Source organism: Protopterus annectens, chromosome 11.part0, assembly GCF_019279795.1.
Source record: "Protopterus annectens isolate FY-2018-M chromosome 11.part0, PAN1.0, whole genome shotgun sequence".
Taxonomy (NCBI): Eukaryota; Metazoa; Chordata; order Ceratodontiformes; family Protopteridae; genus Protopterus; species Protopterus annectens.
The window spans coordinates 257,682,822-257,697,916 of record NC_056745.1 but is presented as its reverse complement, the minus strand read 5'-3'; the positions used below and the strand labels follow the sequence as shown (position 1 = coordinate 257,697,916).

Here is a 15,095-nt window from a genome sequence, read left to right as displayed (position 1 = left end):
TATATATATATATATGTATATATATACACACACACACACACACAACCTTTCTCATGTCTGAACCTGAAGTTATAAACAAACTACTTGAGGCCAGAAAATTAGCCGTTGTAACAGTTATTACCAACCCGTGTTTCTATATTGTTTACATTTAAACCAGTGTCACAGAATAGCTTGCAAAGAAGAATTGTTCCCCTACAGTTTTAATGAGAAGCCCTCATACCTAACGTTCGCACACTTAAAATAGCTCCCACTTAATGCAAAGTTACGAACAGAAATCAGAGTTGAATTACATTTAAATGTTACACAAAAATAGCAAACATACCCACTTTGCACAGATAACAAACACATTTTAATTTAAATCAACGTTACAGAAATAAAACGGCAAATATAAACTGCGCATCAACTGGCTGATTACACAGGATGGAAGACATGCGTAGCAAATGGCTGACCGCTTCCCCTTCCAGCTTGGCAACCAATAGCTGAGTCCTCCTCACCCCCCACCCACCATGTCATCTTCGACGTCAGTAGGATCCCTTCAGTAAAGAGAATTTATCCGCGAGTATTACGTTTATTTGAAGACGGGCTTTGCTCCATATTTTCTTTTAGGGAATAGTGACGAGATTTGCTGTTATACTTTTTTTTATCAGTTATCAGATTTGGTGTTATTTTTTATCATTTATCACTGTGTCGTAATTGCGTCCGTCAGTCTTAAAAGGCTGTTATTTAGGCGCTGCGAAACTCCGAGAAGAAAGCAGGTGTTATTGCGCATTGATATTCACTTGTTTGAGAGACGACAGCATTTTCTTAAGTTGCAAGCTTGATAATTGCAGATTGTTCTTAAAAGGACTGTGTAGTATTGAAATCTAGCAAGCCTGCAAGTTCGTTGCAGATTTGTAGGTGTGTCTCTGCTAGCGCCTTGTTGCAGATTAGTCCCTCTTCGGTGAAACGGTGGAGATCACCACTGTGTGGTGGAAAGTGGAAATGTGACATTGATAACTGCTTTATGCAGCTTGTGTCGTCTACCTTGTAAGATAATCACATAACCGAAAGATTAGGGCTAATTGCAACTCGTTTTAAGTGCCATTATACAGATGCAAGTCTCCATGGCTAGCTACTATCATATGTTGTGTAATGCTGAAGACGTTCGGAAACTTAACATCACGGTAGAGGAGCATAATATCCAAAACGGGGCATTAGAACTGATGAAAGCTTTGAGACCCGAGTGGGACTGCAGTGAAATTCGAATCGAGGTAAGTGTCTGAAGACTTAAGCATCTACTCTACGAGAATTCCTGGAAAGTTCTTCCCTGCATCTGTTGCAGCAGTCGTAGATTGTTATTCATAGTTGGCCCACTGTGTTGTATTTTAATTTGACTTTACTGGTTTTAACAGTTGCAGGTTACTAGTTTTGGAGCTCGGCTTTAGTTGTTAAGCAGGGGACTAATAGTAGTGACTCGTGACTTCAGAGCAGGGTGGGTGTGCCGCAGGAAGCCACTTAATAAGCCACCGAAAAAGGGGTAGAGCTGGTTACTGCGTGTTCAGCTTTGAGCATCCGTTCAGTTTTACGTAGATAATTGGGCCTACCTAATTGCGCATGATAAATGCCAAAGCTGCTTAGTAGAGATTATTTCATATTTTTTTGTCCCCTTTGACGGTATACACAACTGAGATGCCTATGACTTAAAAAAAAAATTATGAAACAACTATAAATCTGTCACTTTTTTTTCCCACAGATTTGTCTCTGTACTCATCAGTTAACTTGTATCCACTTTATTGACTCCATACATCTGACATTATAGTTACTTTATTGACCCATCGGTGGTGCAGCGGTTAGCGTTGCCGCCTCACAGCAAGAGGTTCTCCGGTTCGATTCTCAGCAGGGGGTACCTTCTGTGTGGAGTCTGCATGTCCTCCCTGTTGTTGCGTGGGTTTCCTCCCGCATCCCAAAGACATGCTGTAGGTGGATTGGACACTCTAAATTGGCCCTAGGCATGTGTGTGCACCTTCTGTGGAAAGTTGGGCGCCGGGCTGGCAACTTGACACTGTAAAACTTCACTGCCAATTATGAGCGGACAGGTGATCTGCTGTGGCGACCCCTAACCGGGAAAAAGCCGAAAGAAGAAGTTTGACCCATCGTATCTTGGATATGTGATTCTGATCTAATAAAAATAGTAATGGTCACTGATGTAATTTGGCCATCAGGTCAATGACTGCTCAAATCTGATCAAATGACATCTGATTTCAGTCACTTTCATCCAGAAACTGCCTTTTTAGCCACGTTATTTGTTGTGTAGACACCAAATAAATAAATTGCCACAGTAAAGTATTTCAGTTGTTGCTGTCTGGTACATACAGTGCATCCTCTACCACAGATACAAATGTTTACTGGTACATGCTTTCACCAGTTACAGACACGTTATTGACAGTGTACACCTCATATATCTGATTGATCAAATAGATGAGAAAGTAAACTGGTGATAACCACACTGATGCGTTTTGGCTGGTTGCTTTCAGACATGTACACTGCAGACACTCACACATATACATGCCCAGAGATTACAGATCAATTGACTTCTTGCGCCTCAGATATCTGTGGTTAAGTGAATAAACAAACAGCTATATGGCCACAGTAGTGTATTTCATCAGGTGTCTATCTGATACATATCTCCCCTCTTTGCAGCCACTTTGAATGTATCTTCTTCTTTTGGCTGCTCCCGTTAGGGGTCGCCACAACGGATCATCTGTTTCCATTTCTTCCTGTCCTCTGCATGTCCTTTCTCACCACATCCATAAACCTTATCTTAGGCCTTCCTCTTTTCCTGTTACCTGGCAACTTCATCCTTAGCATCTTTTTCCCAATATACTCTGCATTTCTCATCAGCACGTCCAGACCAATGTAATCTTGCCCCTCTGGCTTTGTCTCCAAACCTTCCAACCTGGGCTGACCCTCTAATATACTTATTCCTGATCCTGTCCACCCTCGTCACACCCAGTGCACATCTTAACATCTTTAACTCTGCACGTCCAGCTCTGACTCCTGCCTTTTTGTCAGTGCCACCGTCTCCAACCCATATAACATAGCTGGTCTCACTACCCTCTTGTAGACCTTCACTTTCACTCTTACTGGTACCAGTCTGTCACAAATCACTCCTGACCCTCTTCTCCGCCCACTCCATCCTGCCTGTACTCTCCTCTTCACCTCTCTTCCACACTCACCATTACTCTGAACTGTTGATTCCAAGTATTTAAAGTCATCCACCTTCGCCACCTGTACTCCCTGCATCCTCACCATTCCTCAGTCCTCCCTCTCATTCACACCCATATACTCTGTCTTAGTCCTGCTGATCTTCATTCCTCTTATCTCTAGAGCATATCTCCACCTCTCCAGGGTCTCCTCCACCTGTTCTCTACTCTCACTACAGATCACAATGTCATCTGCAAACATCATAGCCCACTGGGACTCCTGTCTGATCTAGTCTGTCAACCTGTCCATCACCATTGCAAATAAGAAAGGGCTCCGAGCTGATCCTTGATGTAATCCCACTTACACCTTAAACTCATCTGTCAGTCCCACCTCCGACCTCACCGCTGTCACACTACCCTCATACATTTCCTGTACCACTCTTACATATTCTCTGACACTCCCGGCTTCCTTCCTCGTACAGTACCACAACTCCTTTCTAGGCACCCTGTCATATGCTTTCTCTAAGTCCACAAAGACACAATGCATCTCCTTCTGACCTTCTCTGTACTTCTCCATCAACACTCTTTTGAGCAAACATCACATCTGTATTGCTCTTTTCTGGCATGAAACCATACTGCTGATCACTAATCATCACTTTCCTTCTTAACCTAGCTTCCACTACTGTTTCCCATAACTTCATGCTGTGACTGATCAATTTAATCCCTCTGTAGTTACTACAGCTCTGCACACTACCCTTATTCTTATAAATCGGTACCAAAACACCTTTTCTCCATTCCTCAGGCATCCTCTCACTTTCCAAGATTTCATTAAACAATTTAGTTAAAAACTCCACTGCCATTTCACCTAAACCCCCTCCATGCTTCCACAGGTATGTTATGTGGACCAACAACCTTGCCATTCTTCATCCTCTTCATGGCTATCCTTACTTCCTCCTTGCTCATCCACTGCACTTCATGATTCACTATCTGCACATCATCCAACCTTCTCTCCCTTTCATTCTCTTCATTCATCAGCCCCTCAAAGTACTCCTTCCATCTGCTCAGTCTCCTCGCTTGTGAGTACGTTGACTGCATACAGCTCAGATTTCTGATTTTGATCAAATAAGTTAATGACTATACCACTGTCTCACTGCCGTGTCACAGTTTAGTTTTTTTATCTTCTAATACTCCTAACAGTCCAAGTACCATCAACCATTCTCACTTTCTTAATTATTTTTTACTTCTCAGTCTTAAATGTAATGATTTCATAATTGCTTTGCTATTAACATATCATACCATAGTATGTTGTCAACCACATTCCCTGCGTTGTAGTATTTACGCTGCCTGTTTCCATTATTTTAATTGCTATAAATTGCAGGTACAGTATTGCAGTATCTTTTGCAACATTATCGCTCTCTCCCTACTGTATCAAGCCTGTGTCTATTTCTAATTAATGTTTAGCACTGTATATACCAATGCAACCTATGTACATGAGTTTTATGTAAATGTTTATGTAAGCTATTGTAAATCTTTTTCCTCTCATGTACGCACACTTACTTATATTTGTATTCCTTCTGATATTGTGTAACTGTATTTTATCCGTATGTCAAGACTGGTTTAAACATGGAGCTTTTCTTCTCGGGCCTGTGCTGAATAAGAGTTTTATCCCAATTGGACTTTCCCGGTAAACAAATATTAACAAACAAAAATATGGTTGCAGTAGTGTGCTTCAGCTTAGTACTCCCACACACATGCAGTTTGGCCCATTGCAATCCCCCACCATAAGCACACTTGCAATGTTATTTGCATAAATAAAAAATAAGTATATATTGTCCTGCAGGGCAGGTGGCTGCAGAGGGAAAGCATCAAAAAGTCTTCAACATGAGATGAGGTTACACAACACACTAGACCAGTTTAATCAAAAAAAGAAGTTATGTACTCACCATAATGTTCCATCTGTGTTATCAAGCTTCATTCTTTCTTAACCAATGGGATGTGGTTCTGATCTTTAGAACCGGCTCGGCCATTATACAGCTCGTGTCAGCCAAAAAAAAAAAACTACTCCGGCTAAGACTGTACCCACAATGCCCTTCTCTGCATTACCTCTGATTGAGTTTGCAACCAAATAGTACATCAGAAGAACTTCTATACAAAGGTAGAAACCATGTCCAAGGTGAAAGCTATAGGTTCCCAGAACAGGTGTTTGATCCTCCAGGAAATCTGTAGGAGGGGGAAGGAGGGTGTGATGTCAAGAATGAAGATTGTACTCACTAACGTTCCATCTGCGTTGCTAATCTTCATTCGTTCTTGAGCAATGGGACAGAGTCCCCAGCTACTTTAGGTCCTGGGTGGCCTTATGGAAGGATATTCCTGAGAACCATCGACCAAAGGATGCTCTTCCCCTGGAGACCATATCCAATTTGTAATGAGTGATAAAGGAATGTGGAATAGCTAATGTTGCGGCTGCACATATTTTATCCATGGACGCCTTGGAGTGGAAAACAACTGATGTGGCTATTGATCCGGTGGAATGTGCTTTCGTAGGTGCAGATAACTTCAGCTTATTATGATTATAAATGAAGGCAGCACAATCTCTTAGCCATCTTGATAATGTCATTTTTGAGAGAGGTTTTCTTAGTGTTAGACCCGAAAAGGAAAAATAACTGGTCTGATTTTCTAGACTCTCTAGTCCTGTCAAGGTAGAAACATAATTGTCTGTGAACATCAGTAAATGCAAGCAATATTCACTTTTTTTATTGGAGAAATTGGGGGGAAAATGGGCAATTCAATAGTTTAATATTAGATTCTGAGACCACCTTGGGCAGAAAGGAAGGGTTGGTTCTGAACGAAACTCTATCCTTATGAAAAATGAAATATGGGGGTTTCACACACACTGCTTGAATCTCAAGAAATTCGCCTGGCAGAAGTAATGGCTACTAGAAAGAGTTTTCCATGACAGAAATTTGAAATGGCAAGTCGCTGTTGGTTCAAAGGGAGGAAGTATCAAAGACTGCCAAACCAGGGTTAGATCCAAAAGCTATAGGGTCCTTGAATGGGGGTTTTAGATGCAATGCACCTTTGAGAAAAACTTTGCATAAGCGGTGGGAAATTGAAAAGCTTTGCATAAGCGGTGGGAAATTTTAAAGAATGGTCATCGTAGCCATTGTGGAAATTAGAAATGGTTGTAGTTGAACTTTAATGGTGTAAGTGTAAGCAGAAGCTCCTTTATCAGAAATGTAAGCTAAAAATTCTAAAACTTTCTCAACAGGTGCCAAACATTGGTCTAGATTATCTTTACGGACCTAAATTGAAAATCTCTTCCATTTGCTAAGATAGTTTCCTGGTGGATGGTTTATGAGAAACCAGAAAAAACTTTTTTTGTACTGGGGAAGCTATATTACTCTGCCTGGCAACTAATGGAATTGGAGGAACCAAGCTGTCAGCTTGAGACTATGAAGGTTGGGGTGCACCAGTCCTTCAAGTGGGACAGCAGGTCTTGAACTGGATCCAGAATCCATGGATGGTGAATCAGGTGAGGCTAAAGAAAGGGAAACCAGACTTGTTGGGGCCAGAAAGGTGCAATGACTATCACTTTGCTTCTCAACCTTTGTGCTTTCTTTAAAAAAAGGGGAATGAGGGGAAAGGGGGAAAGATGTAGATAAGACCCGAGGGCCAATCGAGAAGAAGAGTGCCTCTCGGGGACTCCACTGAGGGGGGATTATGGCAGAATAGCTGCTGCATTTCTTGTTCATTGGGGAAGTGAAAATGTTGCATTAAAGCTGGACTCCACTGAGGGGGGATTATGGCAGAATAGCTGCTGCATTTCTTGTTCATTGGGGAAGTGAAAATGTTGCATTAAAGCTGGCCCCATCAAAGAAAAATTTCAATCGCCACTTTGGGATTGAGAGACCACTCGTGAGGCAGGAGAATTCATCTGCTCAGTTTGTCCGCTGTCACGTTGGAACTCCCCGGGATATGCATTCCAGCTAGAAAGTGGTTAGAAGATATTGCCCATTGCCATATTCTGCGAGCATCCCGGCACAAGGGGGTAAGATCTGTTTCCACCTTGTTTGTTGGTGTACCAAACCACTGACGTGTTGCCTGATTGAATTGTAACTGTCCAAGAGGGAGTGCAGATCGAAAGGCTTACAACGCTAAGACCACTGCCCTCAATTCCAGGACTTTGATGTGCAAATTGGCTTCTTGATGCGACCAAGTGCCTTGGACTTTACTTCCCAGGTAATGGTCCTTCCCATCTGGGAGGCATCCGTGGTCACTATGGCCTTCGGCTGAGAGGGAATTAAGGAACGTCCCAGAAGAATTTCCTCTGACTGCATTCACCAGGATAGATCCTTCCTGCAGCAACTCCTTATTAAAATGGGATAAGTCATCAGATGGACCATCGTGCAGCTAAGAGCCATTGAAGTAGCCTCATGTGAAATCTTGAAAGTGGTACTAAGGTAATGGTTGCTGCCACAGATCCTAAAGCTTGGAAGACAAGAGTGGGGACTTTGCCTTTGGATATGATAAATTGTACTTGAGACCTTATCCTCTGTAGTCTGTGAAGATGGAGAGAAGCTACACAAGAGATTGTATTGAGGCAGGCTCCTGTAAACTCTAGGTCTTGGGTTGGAGTCTGCTGAGATTTTTCTCTGACTGTGATGCCCAAAGAATTGAAAATATGCAGGATGAATTTTGTGGCTTGAAGCAGTAGATGCACGGTGAGGGTGGTGAGGAGCCATTCGTCTAAGTAAGGAAATGCCCAGAATCCATGTAGTCTCAAGTGAGCCGTGACTGCCATGCATTTGGGGAACACCCTGGGGGCTGTGGTGAACCGAAGTGCAGTACTCTGAATTGGAAATGACTGGCTCCTAGCCAAAAGAGGAGAAATCTTCTGGAACGTTTGTCCATTTTTATGTGGTAATAAACATCTTGAAGGTCTATAGAGCACATCCAATAATTTTCCACTAGAAAGGGAAGTATAGACTCTGTGACCATCTGGAATTTTGTTTGCTGAACAAACTTGTTCAGAAGGCTGAGGTCCAGTATTGGTCTCCATTTTCCTATCTTTTTTTCACACTAAAAAGAGCCCTGTGTAAAATCCATATTCTGTCTGGTCTGATGGGACTTCTTGGATGACCCTTTTCTTCTAGCAGCGTTTGAATCTCCAGGCCTTCTTGGTCCCTCTGATTGGGTGGTACATTGGGGACTCTTCTTTGTGATCTTAGAAAAAGAATAAAGGGGATATGATAACCTTTGGTAATCTTCTGCACCTAAGTATCGGAGGTTATTTGTCATCCAGCTGTGGGTGCAGTGAACGTCTTCTCCCGGCTGATTCCAGAGGTAAGCAATCAGGCCTCCTTTCAGGAGGGCTGGTAGGGTTGTCCAGAGAAGGAGCGTCTGGGGTCCTGATTTTGCTGGCCAGCTCTACCATGGGTTTGGCATCTTCCATTAGAGCTCCCCCATCTGCCTTGAGAGGAGCTACCACCAAGTGTCCTGAAAAGGCCCTTGGGGCTTCTTGAACCACCACATCTTTCCACTCCTCTGATTCCTGGAGTAGTATCGTTGAGGAACAGAAAAATGATTGCCAACAGCAGAAAGAGTATTTTCATTTTTTTTGCACCTGGCTAATGTCTGACTTTAGGGCCAAACAAGGATGGTCCGTCAAAAGGAGCATTGACCAAGAAAGACTTAAGCTGTACGAACTCTCACAAACTCATTCGGACGTGACCCCTTATGGTAGTGCCTAAACCTGCTGCTCTGGTCGTCCCCTTGGCTACATGTGCAATGAGCCGCATGGACAAGTTTGATATAGACTTCAGGTGGCCAACTAAGAGGCAGCCCCGCATCTTGTTAGACACTGCTCCAACAAGGGTATGCTATAACTTCTTAATCAGATTCCTCTGGATTCTAGTAAAGTGTGCCATGAAATTCAAGGACCTTAGGGCGAAGGTCGATGAAGCATGGACCTGCTTTCCAAATCTATACATTATCCTACACTCTTGGTTAGGTGGGTGGACAGTTGGGCTGTCATTGGTGAGTTTCTTCTAGGTGGCCGCCGCCACCACCATGGCATCTACAGCCAAACCCTTTTCCCAATATTGGTGATCTGCTGCTGCTGATAAGATTTTGTCTTGTCTCCAGGGAATTGACTATATGAAATCAGGGGCTTTTCACATCTGCTGAGCGATCAATTTAATGAGCTCGTCAGTGGGTGGGGTCACCCAGGAAGAAGATGGGCGAGCTCCAAAGGCTTGCAAGTACACGGATTGCTCAGAGGTTGGATCTATGGGCTTCCAGTTTCCCCTCTGTTTAAGGACCTGCAGGATGTCTTCAAAAGAGGCATCTTCAAGTGGTGACCAGGGGAATCCTTCCACCTCATCAAAGTCTGTGTCTTTAGTGACAGATTCTTCTGGGAATATTAGTGCTTCTTCCTGCATGTCTTCTTTCAGGGTGTTTCCTTTGTGGGAATCTCTGAGGATGATTTCGAAGAGGGGCCCTGTACAGGGGTAACTTCCAGCTTTGATTTTCCCTGTCCTGATGTGGAAGATGGTGGAAGCTCTGGACCAGAAGGTACAGACATATCACACTCTGATACAGAAGGGGCCAGCTGAGAGCCTGCAGAGGCTAATGCTCTCTCAATGACTTGGAAGGAAGCCCCCTCCTGAAGAGGGATGGGAGCCCAGAACTGAGAAAGGCAACCTCAGAACTGAGGTCACACCCCACTGCAAAGGGCTGCCATCCAAAGCAGGAGTCTGGGAAGAGCTCGCAACTGTCAGGGCTCCCAGAGCCAAGGATGTCTCCGAATTGTGGGTAGAATCCTAGCTTGAGGGGTTTTTTTTTTTTTGGTCTGGTACGAGCTGTATAACGGCTGAGCCAGTTCCAGAGATTGGAACGGAGTTCCATTGGCCAAGAATGAATGAAGATTGACCACATCAAAATATATACTTTAACAAACATCAAGGAGGCCTGTTGTACCTTATACCAGTGTTTGTACAGAATGTCATCTAGTTCTTTAACAGTTGGCTGTAAACGCACCCATAAACCACAAGAGTGCAGAACCTTTTAATTCATATGCTTTCAATAATTTGTGATGTCAAACAGAGTGTAAGCTCTTCATAACCCCGTTAACTGACTAAAAACTTGTGAACATGTCCGAGATTGGTTAATCAGTCATAGCTCTCAATGTCTTGGCACAAAAAATCTGGACAAAGCCAAAAATAATGCGGGTACAAAGCCTCAAAACTAGCGGCAATTTTTAAATATTGCTCTTATAAACCTAGAAAGTTGCTAGAATAAAAGGTCTTGTGTTACCATGCAGAATATAAAGTCAGAAACTCAAATGACTCATTATATACTGAATTTCTCACTGATTTGCCATACAAATCTACAAAATTACAAATTTTATGAGGAACAGACCAAAAATGTGAGTCAAAAATCTGGACATTTGAGAGGTATGGAGTACCTTCCCTTTAAAACTGTCCAAGCTGAAATCCATTTCCTGGAACATCTGTAAATTATCCTTATTGATCCATTTCCTGGAACATCTGTAAATTATCCTTATTGATGGCTAATCTGGTGGCCAAACCCAATAAATCCACTGAGGTGGAAGTAATGAATGGAGAACACTAAGCAAGACCAAACCAATCCCAACCACGTACAGTAAGGTGCACAGATCCAAAGAAACAAACTATAAGAAACCAAAACCAGCACTCTGTTCTGTTGCTATATATGCTCTTTAATAAAGAACCATCAACTGGACAAGCAGACCAGATTCGGCATGTACTTTCATCAGTGCTTATAACCAGCAAGTTTCAGTGCTTCTAAACAAGTACATTTAAATACAAAATATTTGCTAACATTCCACACATATCCCTCTCTGAACCAATCAAAAGGTCTCATTTAAACCAGGAGGAAATATGGCACCTAACCTAACAATCCAACCCCATTTTTTTTTTTTTTTTACCTAGTACATCCTGCCATCCCAACTTATTAGAACCAGTAAAAATAAACCAGTTGCTGGCTCTTTAGTGTGTACTTCAACAGAATGGACTGCTGTTTTTGGTTTCTGAAAGGTTGATTCTTTTGGTCTGTGCACCTTGATGTATGTGCGTCAAGAATGGTTTAGACCAAACTTTCTACCCACTGAGAGAGAGTGATAAGATTTGCCAGACACACACAAATAAATTGGCTATTACTGTCTCTACAGTTGCCATCCATTAGTTTCTCACCACTCATTGCCCTGCTATTCATTCCACCCCTACCCCTGACAAAGAATCTAGAGCTGTGTGCAGATTGGGAGACATGTTTTTGTGTCTGACTTTTTATTACTTAAACTGTCCATGTGTTGTATTTCAGAGGCATATGGCTGATTAACTGCAGCATATTGCAGAAGTGTTGTTTGATAGTTCACTGATGGAAAATATATGGATCCAGGCAGCACTTACTACTGTTACTATGAATAGTTTCACAGGCCATATGTAATGGTATCCGCTATTGGAGCAGCATGCTGCAATGTTCCTGTACTGTCACACTCCTGACTATGCTTAACTCAGTTTCCGGAGAAAATCAATGTGACACTTCTGGATACTTTCAGGGGTCTTTTCCTGTGGCCAAAGAGCAGATCCTTGCTGCTATTTATAACCGGTTTCATGCTTCTCAGCATAACCATTTCTAGGATGTAGTTGAACAGCATTGGATGTGGTTCTAAGTACAACAGCAGCAACTGAAGAAGCCTCCTCAAGCCATTTCCCAGCAAGACTGCAGGCCCATAGGCTAGGGTCCTCAAGGGAATGATGTCCCTTCATGTCCAAACTTAGTAAAAAATCTCCAAGGTCTAATCAGTCAAAGAAATATTTAGAGAATATTAAACCCTACTCCTCCCTGAGTCCAGCCATTACCTTTTGCTGGACTTACAAATATTGGCATGAAAGGTGCAAAAGTTGCCTGAGAAAGGTGTTTCGACCTTAACCTTTGACCTGGGGTGGATTTCAGCAGCCTAAGTGCATTTATTCCTAAATAGACCTTTTGATTGGTAATAGTGCAGTACATCCATACATACTTTTACAAAGGAGTCTGCATATGTTCATTGGACTGCTGTTATGACTACTTCAAATAAAGATGTCAAGGAGGTTTTGGTTCTTTCTGATTAGAACTAGTCACTATCAGTTCTAGATTCTTCCATTTAACCTCATCTCAGCCTCTAGTGTGCTAACCCGTGTGTGTGTCAGCTGTTGCAGCCCATCTCGAGCTGTGAGGAGCAGATATTTTTCCCTTACTTGAATGAATGGTTCTTTGTTGCAATAGCATGGGATGGTCTGGTTTGCATCAGGAGATCTTTACTCGGACTGTTCCTCTGCTTTGGAGTGATTGTGAACCTCATAAAATCAGTCCATTCAGTATGAGTTCTTGCATTCAGATGCTTTTGGACAGTTTGCTTACTGTCATTTTCCTAAGATGGGATCCTGTCACTGCTGCAAACTATCATTACTGCTCTCTGTATAGACATTTAACATCTCCCACAGGTCTGGGTTTTATGGCATTATTTGTTTTCATGTTATGTTATATCAGGTCCACATGAAATGTTCACTTAATGATCCCTTTGAATTTATTGGTCTTACCGTTTTGACTCAGTTTTACACCTGGTCTAGAGATCAAATCACGTTCTAAGCTGATCTACTAATTATTGTATAGGTAACCTATTGCGGCTGAAGGTCAAATAGAGGCTCATAAATACAAATGTCGATGATATGCTGGTGCAGTGGTTAGTATTGTTTCCTTACAAGAGTTTAGTTCTCCGGTTCATTTCCCTTCAGGATTGTATTCTATATGGAGCTTGTCCTGCCAGTTTTTGAATGGGTTTTTGCCCAGTACTCTAGTTTCCTTTCACTCTCCAAAAAGCAAGGCTGGAGATAAATTGGCAGTTTTCCAAATTGGTTTTACTTATGCATTCAGTATATATATGTGTGTGTGTGTGTGTGTGTGTGTGTGTGTGTCCGCACGCAGACATTTGCAAGTGTTCTGTGGTAGACTGGCATCTTGCCCAGAACTGTTTTCTCTTCCTTATCCATATAGAGTGTCAGGATAGGCTGTGGCTTCCTTGGGAATCTGAATTGGGTAAGTGAATGAATAAGTAATGCAAATCCACAACTATTTATTTTTGCACAAAATCATGGAGTTACATTGAGTTCATATTCTTGAATGTTGTTTTTATCCTTAATTTGGTGAGAAATTTGGAAATTACTGAATGAAACTGTTGCAAAGTCTATAGCTTTGAATGTGAACAGCTCTTACTTGTCTAATACTTCAGTTCCTTTTTGATTCCTTACTTTTTACTGTTATCTTATTTAGCAGTCAGTGGTGCAACAGGTAGTACACACTCCTTTGTTACAGAAGACTATTCCCACATCAGGTAAATTGATTGCTGAAGTCGAAATGCAGCATAAGGGGGGTGCTGCTCTCTTGAGTATGTTGTCCTTTGGATGAGAAATTAAGCTGAGGTCCCATCTGCTTGAGCAGGTGGTAGTTGAAGTGGATGTAAAAAATCCCATGGTTCCCATCGAAAAGAGCAGAGGAAGTTCCCTGATGCCCTGGCCGGATTTCTTTTAGTATAACTACCACTTTGGGTCTCTCCTGAAAAGAGAAAAGGCCACTAGCCTTGTGGGACTAACCTGGTCAACGGTGGATAAATAAAAATAAGTAATATTTATGAAACTCCACAATATAACTGAACTGCAGTCTGTATGCTTATGCTTTCTAAAACATTTTAATTTCTTTTTTTAGTTGTTTACAGATGGAATCACAAACAAACTCCTTGCATGTTATGTGGAAGACATGAGTAAAGATGTAGTGTTGGTGAGAATATATGGGAATAAAACAGAACTATTTGTTGATAGAGATACTGAAATAAAGAGTTTTCTTATACTATACGCCCAAGGCTGTGCTCCACAACTCTACTGCACTTTTAATAATGGTCTGTGCTATGCCTATATGCCTGGAACAGCACTTGATCCTGACCATGTACGCAATCCTCAAATATTCAGGTACTAAACTTTTATTGTCTAATGTATGCACTTTTTATGAAGTATTACCAATGTTGGTTTAATTTCATGCTTTAACTGCAGTAAGCTCTAACAGGGAAGACTCAATAGAGTCTTTTGTTGCATTCTTCTTTTTCACTAGTCGCCATTTGGCAACACTTATTCTCACATTCATTGAATCCAAATGTTTGTACTGATGCATGCTGCAGTGTGACAGAATGGCTATATTAGTATTCATCACCAAAGCTTTCTAGTTCTATTTTGCCATTTGCAAAATCTGGATAATGATCATTGTTATTTATTGGGTAAAGTCTTGCATGCTTAGAAACCAGTACACTGTCCATTTTGCCATTAGATTACCAACTGAAATCTGTATCTTTATTTTATTTATTGTCTTTTAAGATAATCATAGCATGGAAAACTATTGTGTCAGCATTTCAGTTTTGTCATTTGAAGGTGCCATCGAGAAAAAGTTTTAAGTCTACTTCATGGCAAAAATGGTATCCATTGAGTGCTTCTCAGTCTGAGACGAGAGGTAGAGTTGTTCATGCAGTTTCAGGCTTAATTCAAATCATCTCCATACCCCTCACCAAGGACCACCACTCAAGAGCAGGCTGAGACCTGACCCTACAAAAAGTCAAGCCCCCCCCCCCCCACACACACACACACACACAACTTGCAGGTGCTGAGCTTATCCTTTTTAATCAAGGACTGGAGGGAAAGTATCCTGGGGTTCTTACACCATTCAGCCCATGGTTGATGATCTAGAGCTTGCCATTTGCCACCTAGTCCTGGAACTTAGCCCATTGATTCACTTAGACAGAAGTATGGTGTAACTGGGGCCAGGGACTCTCCTCCTGGATTTGCTCTCTGT

The 15,095-nt window shown here is 42.0% G+C and overlaps 1 protein-coding gene across 1 annotated transcript; it reads left to right on the top strand.

The window, feature by feature from the left end:
- Nucleotides 1-344: 344 nt before the first annotated feature.
- LOC122815313 (ethanolamine kinase 1-like) lies at nucleotides 345-14,249 on the top strand. Its single transcript, XM_044087696.1, has 2 exons — nucleotides 345-1,250; nucleotides 13,965-14,249. The coding sequence occupies exons 1-2, from the start codon at nucleotides 1,092-1,094 to the stop codon at nucleotides 14,229-14,231; spliced, it is 426 nt and encodes a 141-aa protein (XP_043943631.1). The 5' UTR covers nucleotides 345-1,091; the 3' UTR covers nucleotides 14,232-14,249.
- Nucleotides 14,250-15,095: the final 846 nt, after the last annotated feature.

Excerpts from the sequence above, each read along its gene's own strand:
- LOC122815313 (XM_044087696.1), top strand. The coding sequence starts at position 1,092 with ATGCAAGTCTCCATGGCTAGCTACTATCATATGTTGTGTAATGCTGAA. Across the intron at positions 1,251-13,964 it reads GCAGTGAAATTCGAATCGAG|TTGTTTACAGATGGAATCAC; the intron begins GTAAGTGTCTGA and ends TTCTTTTTTTAG.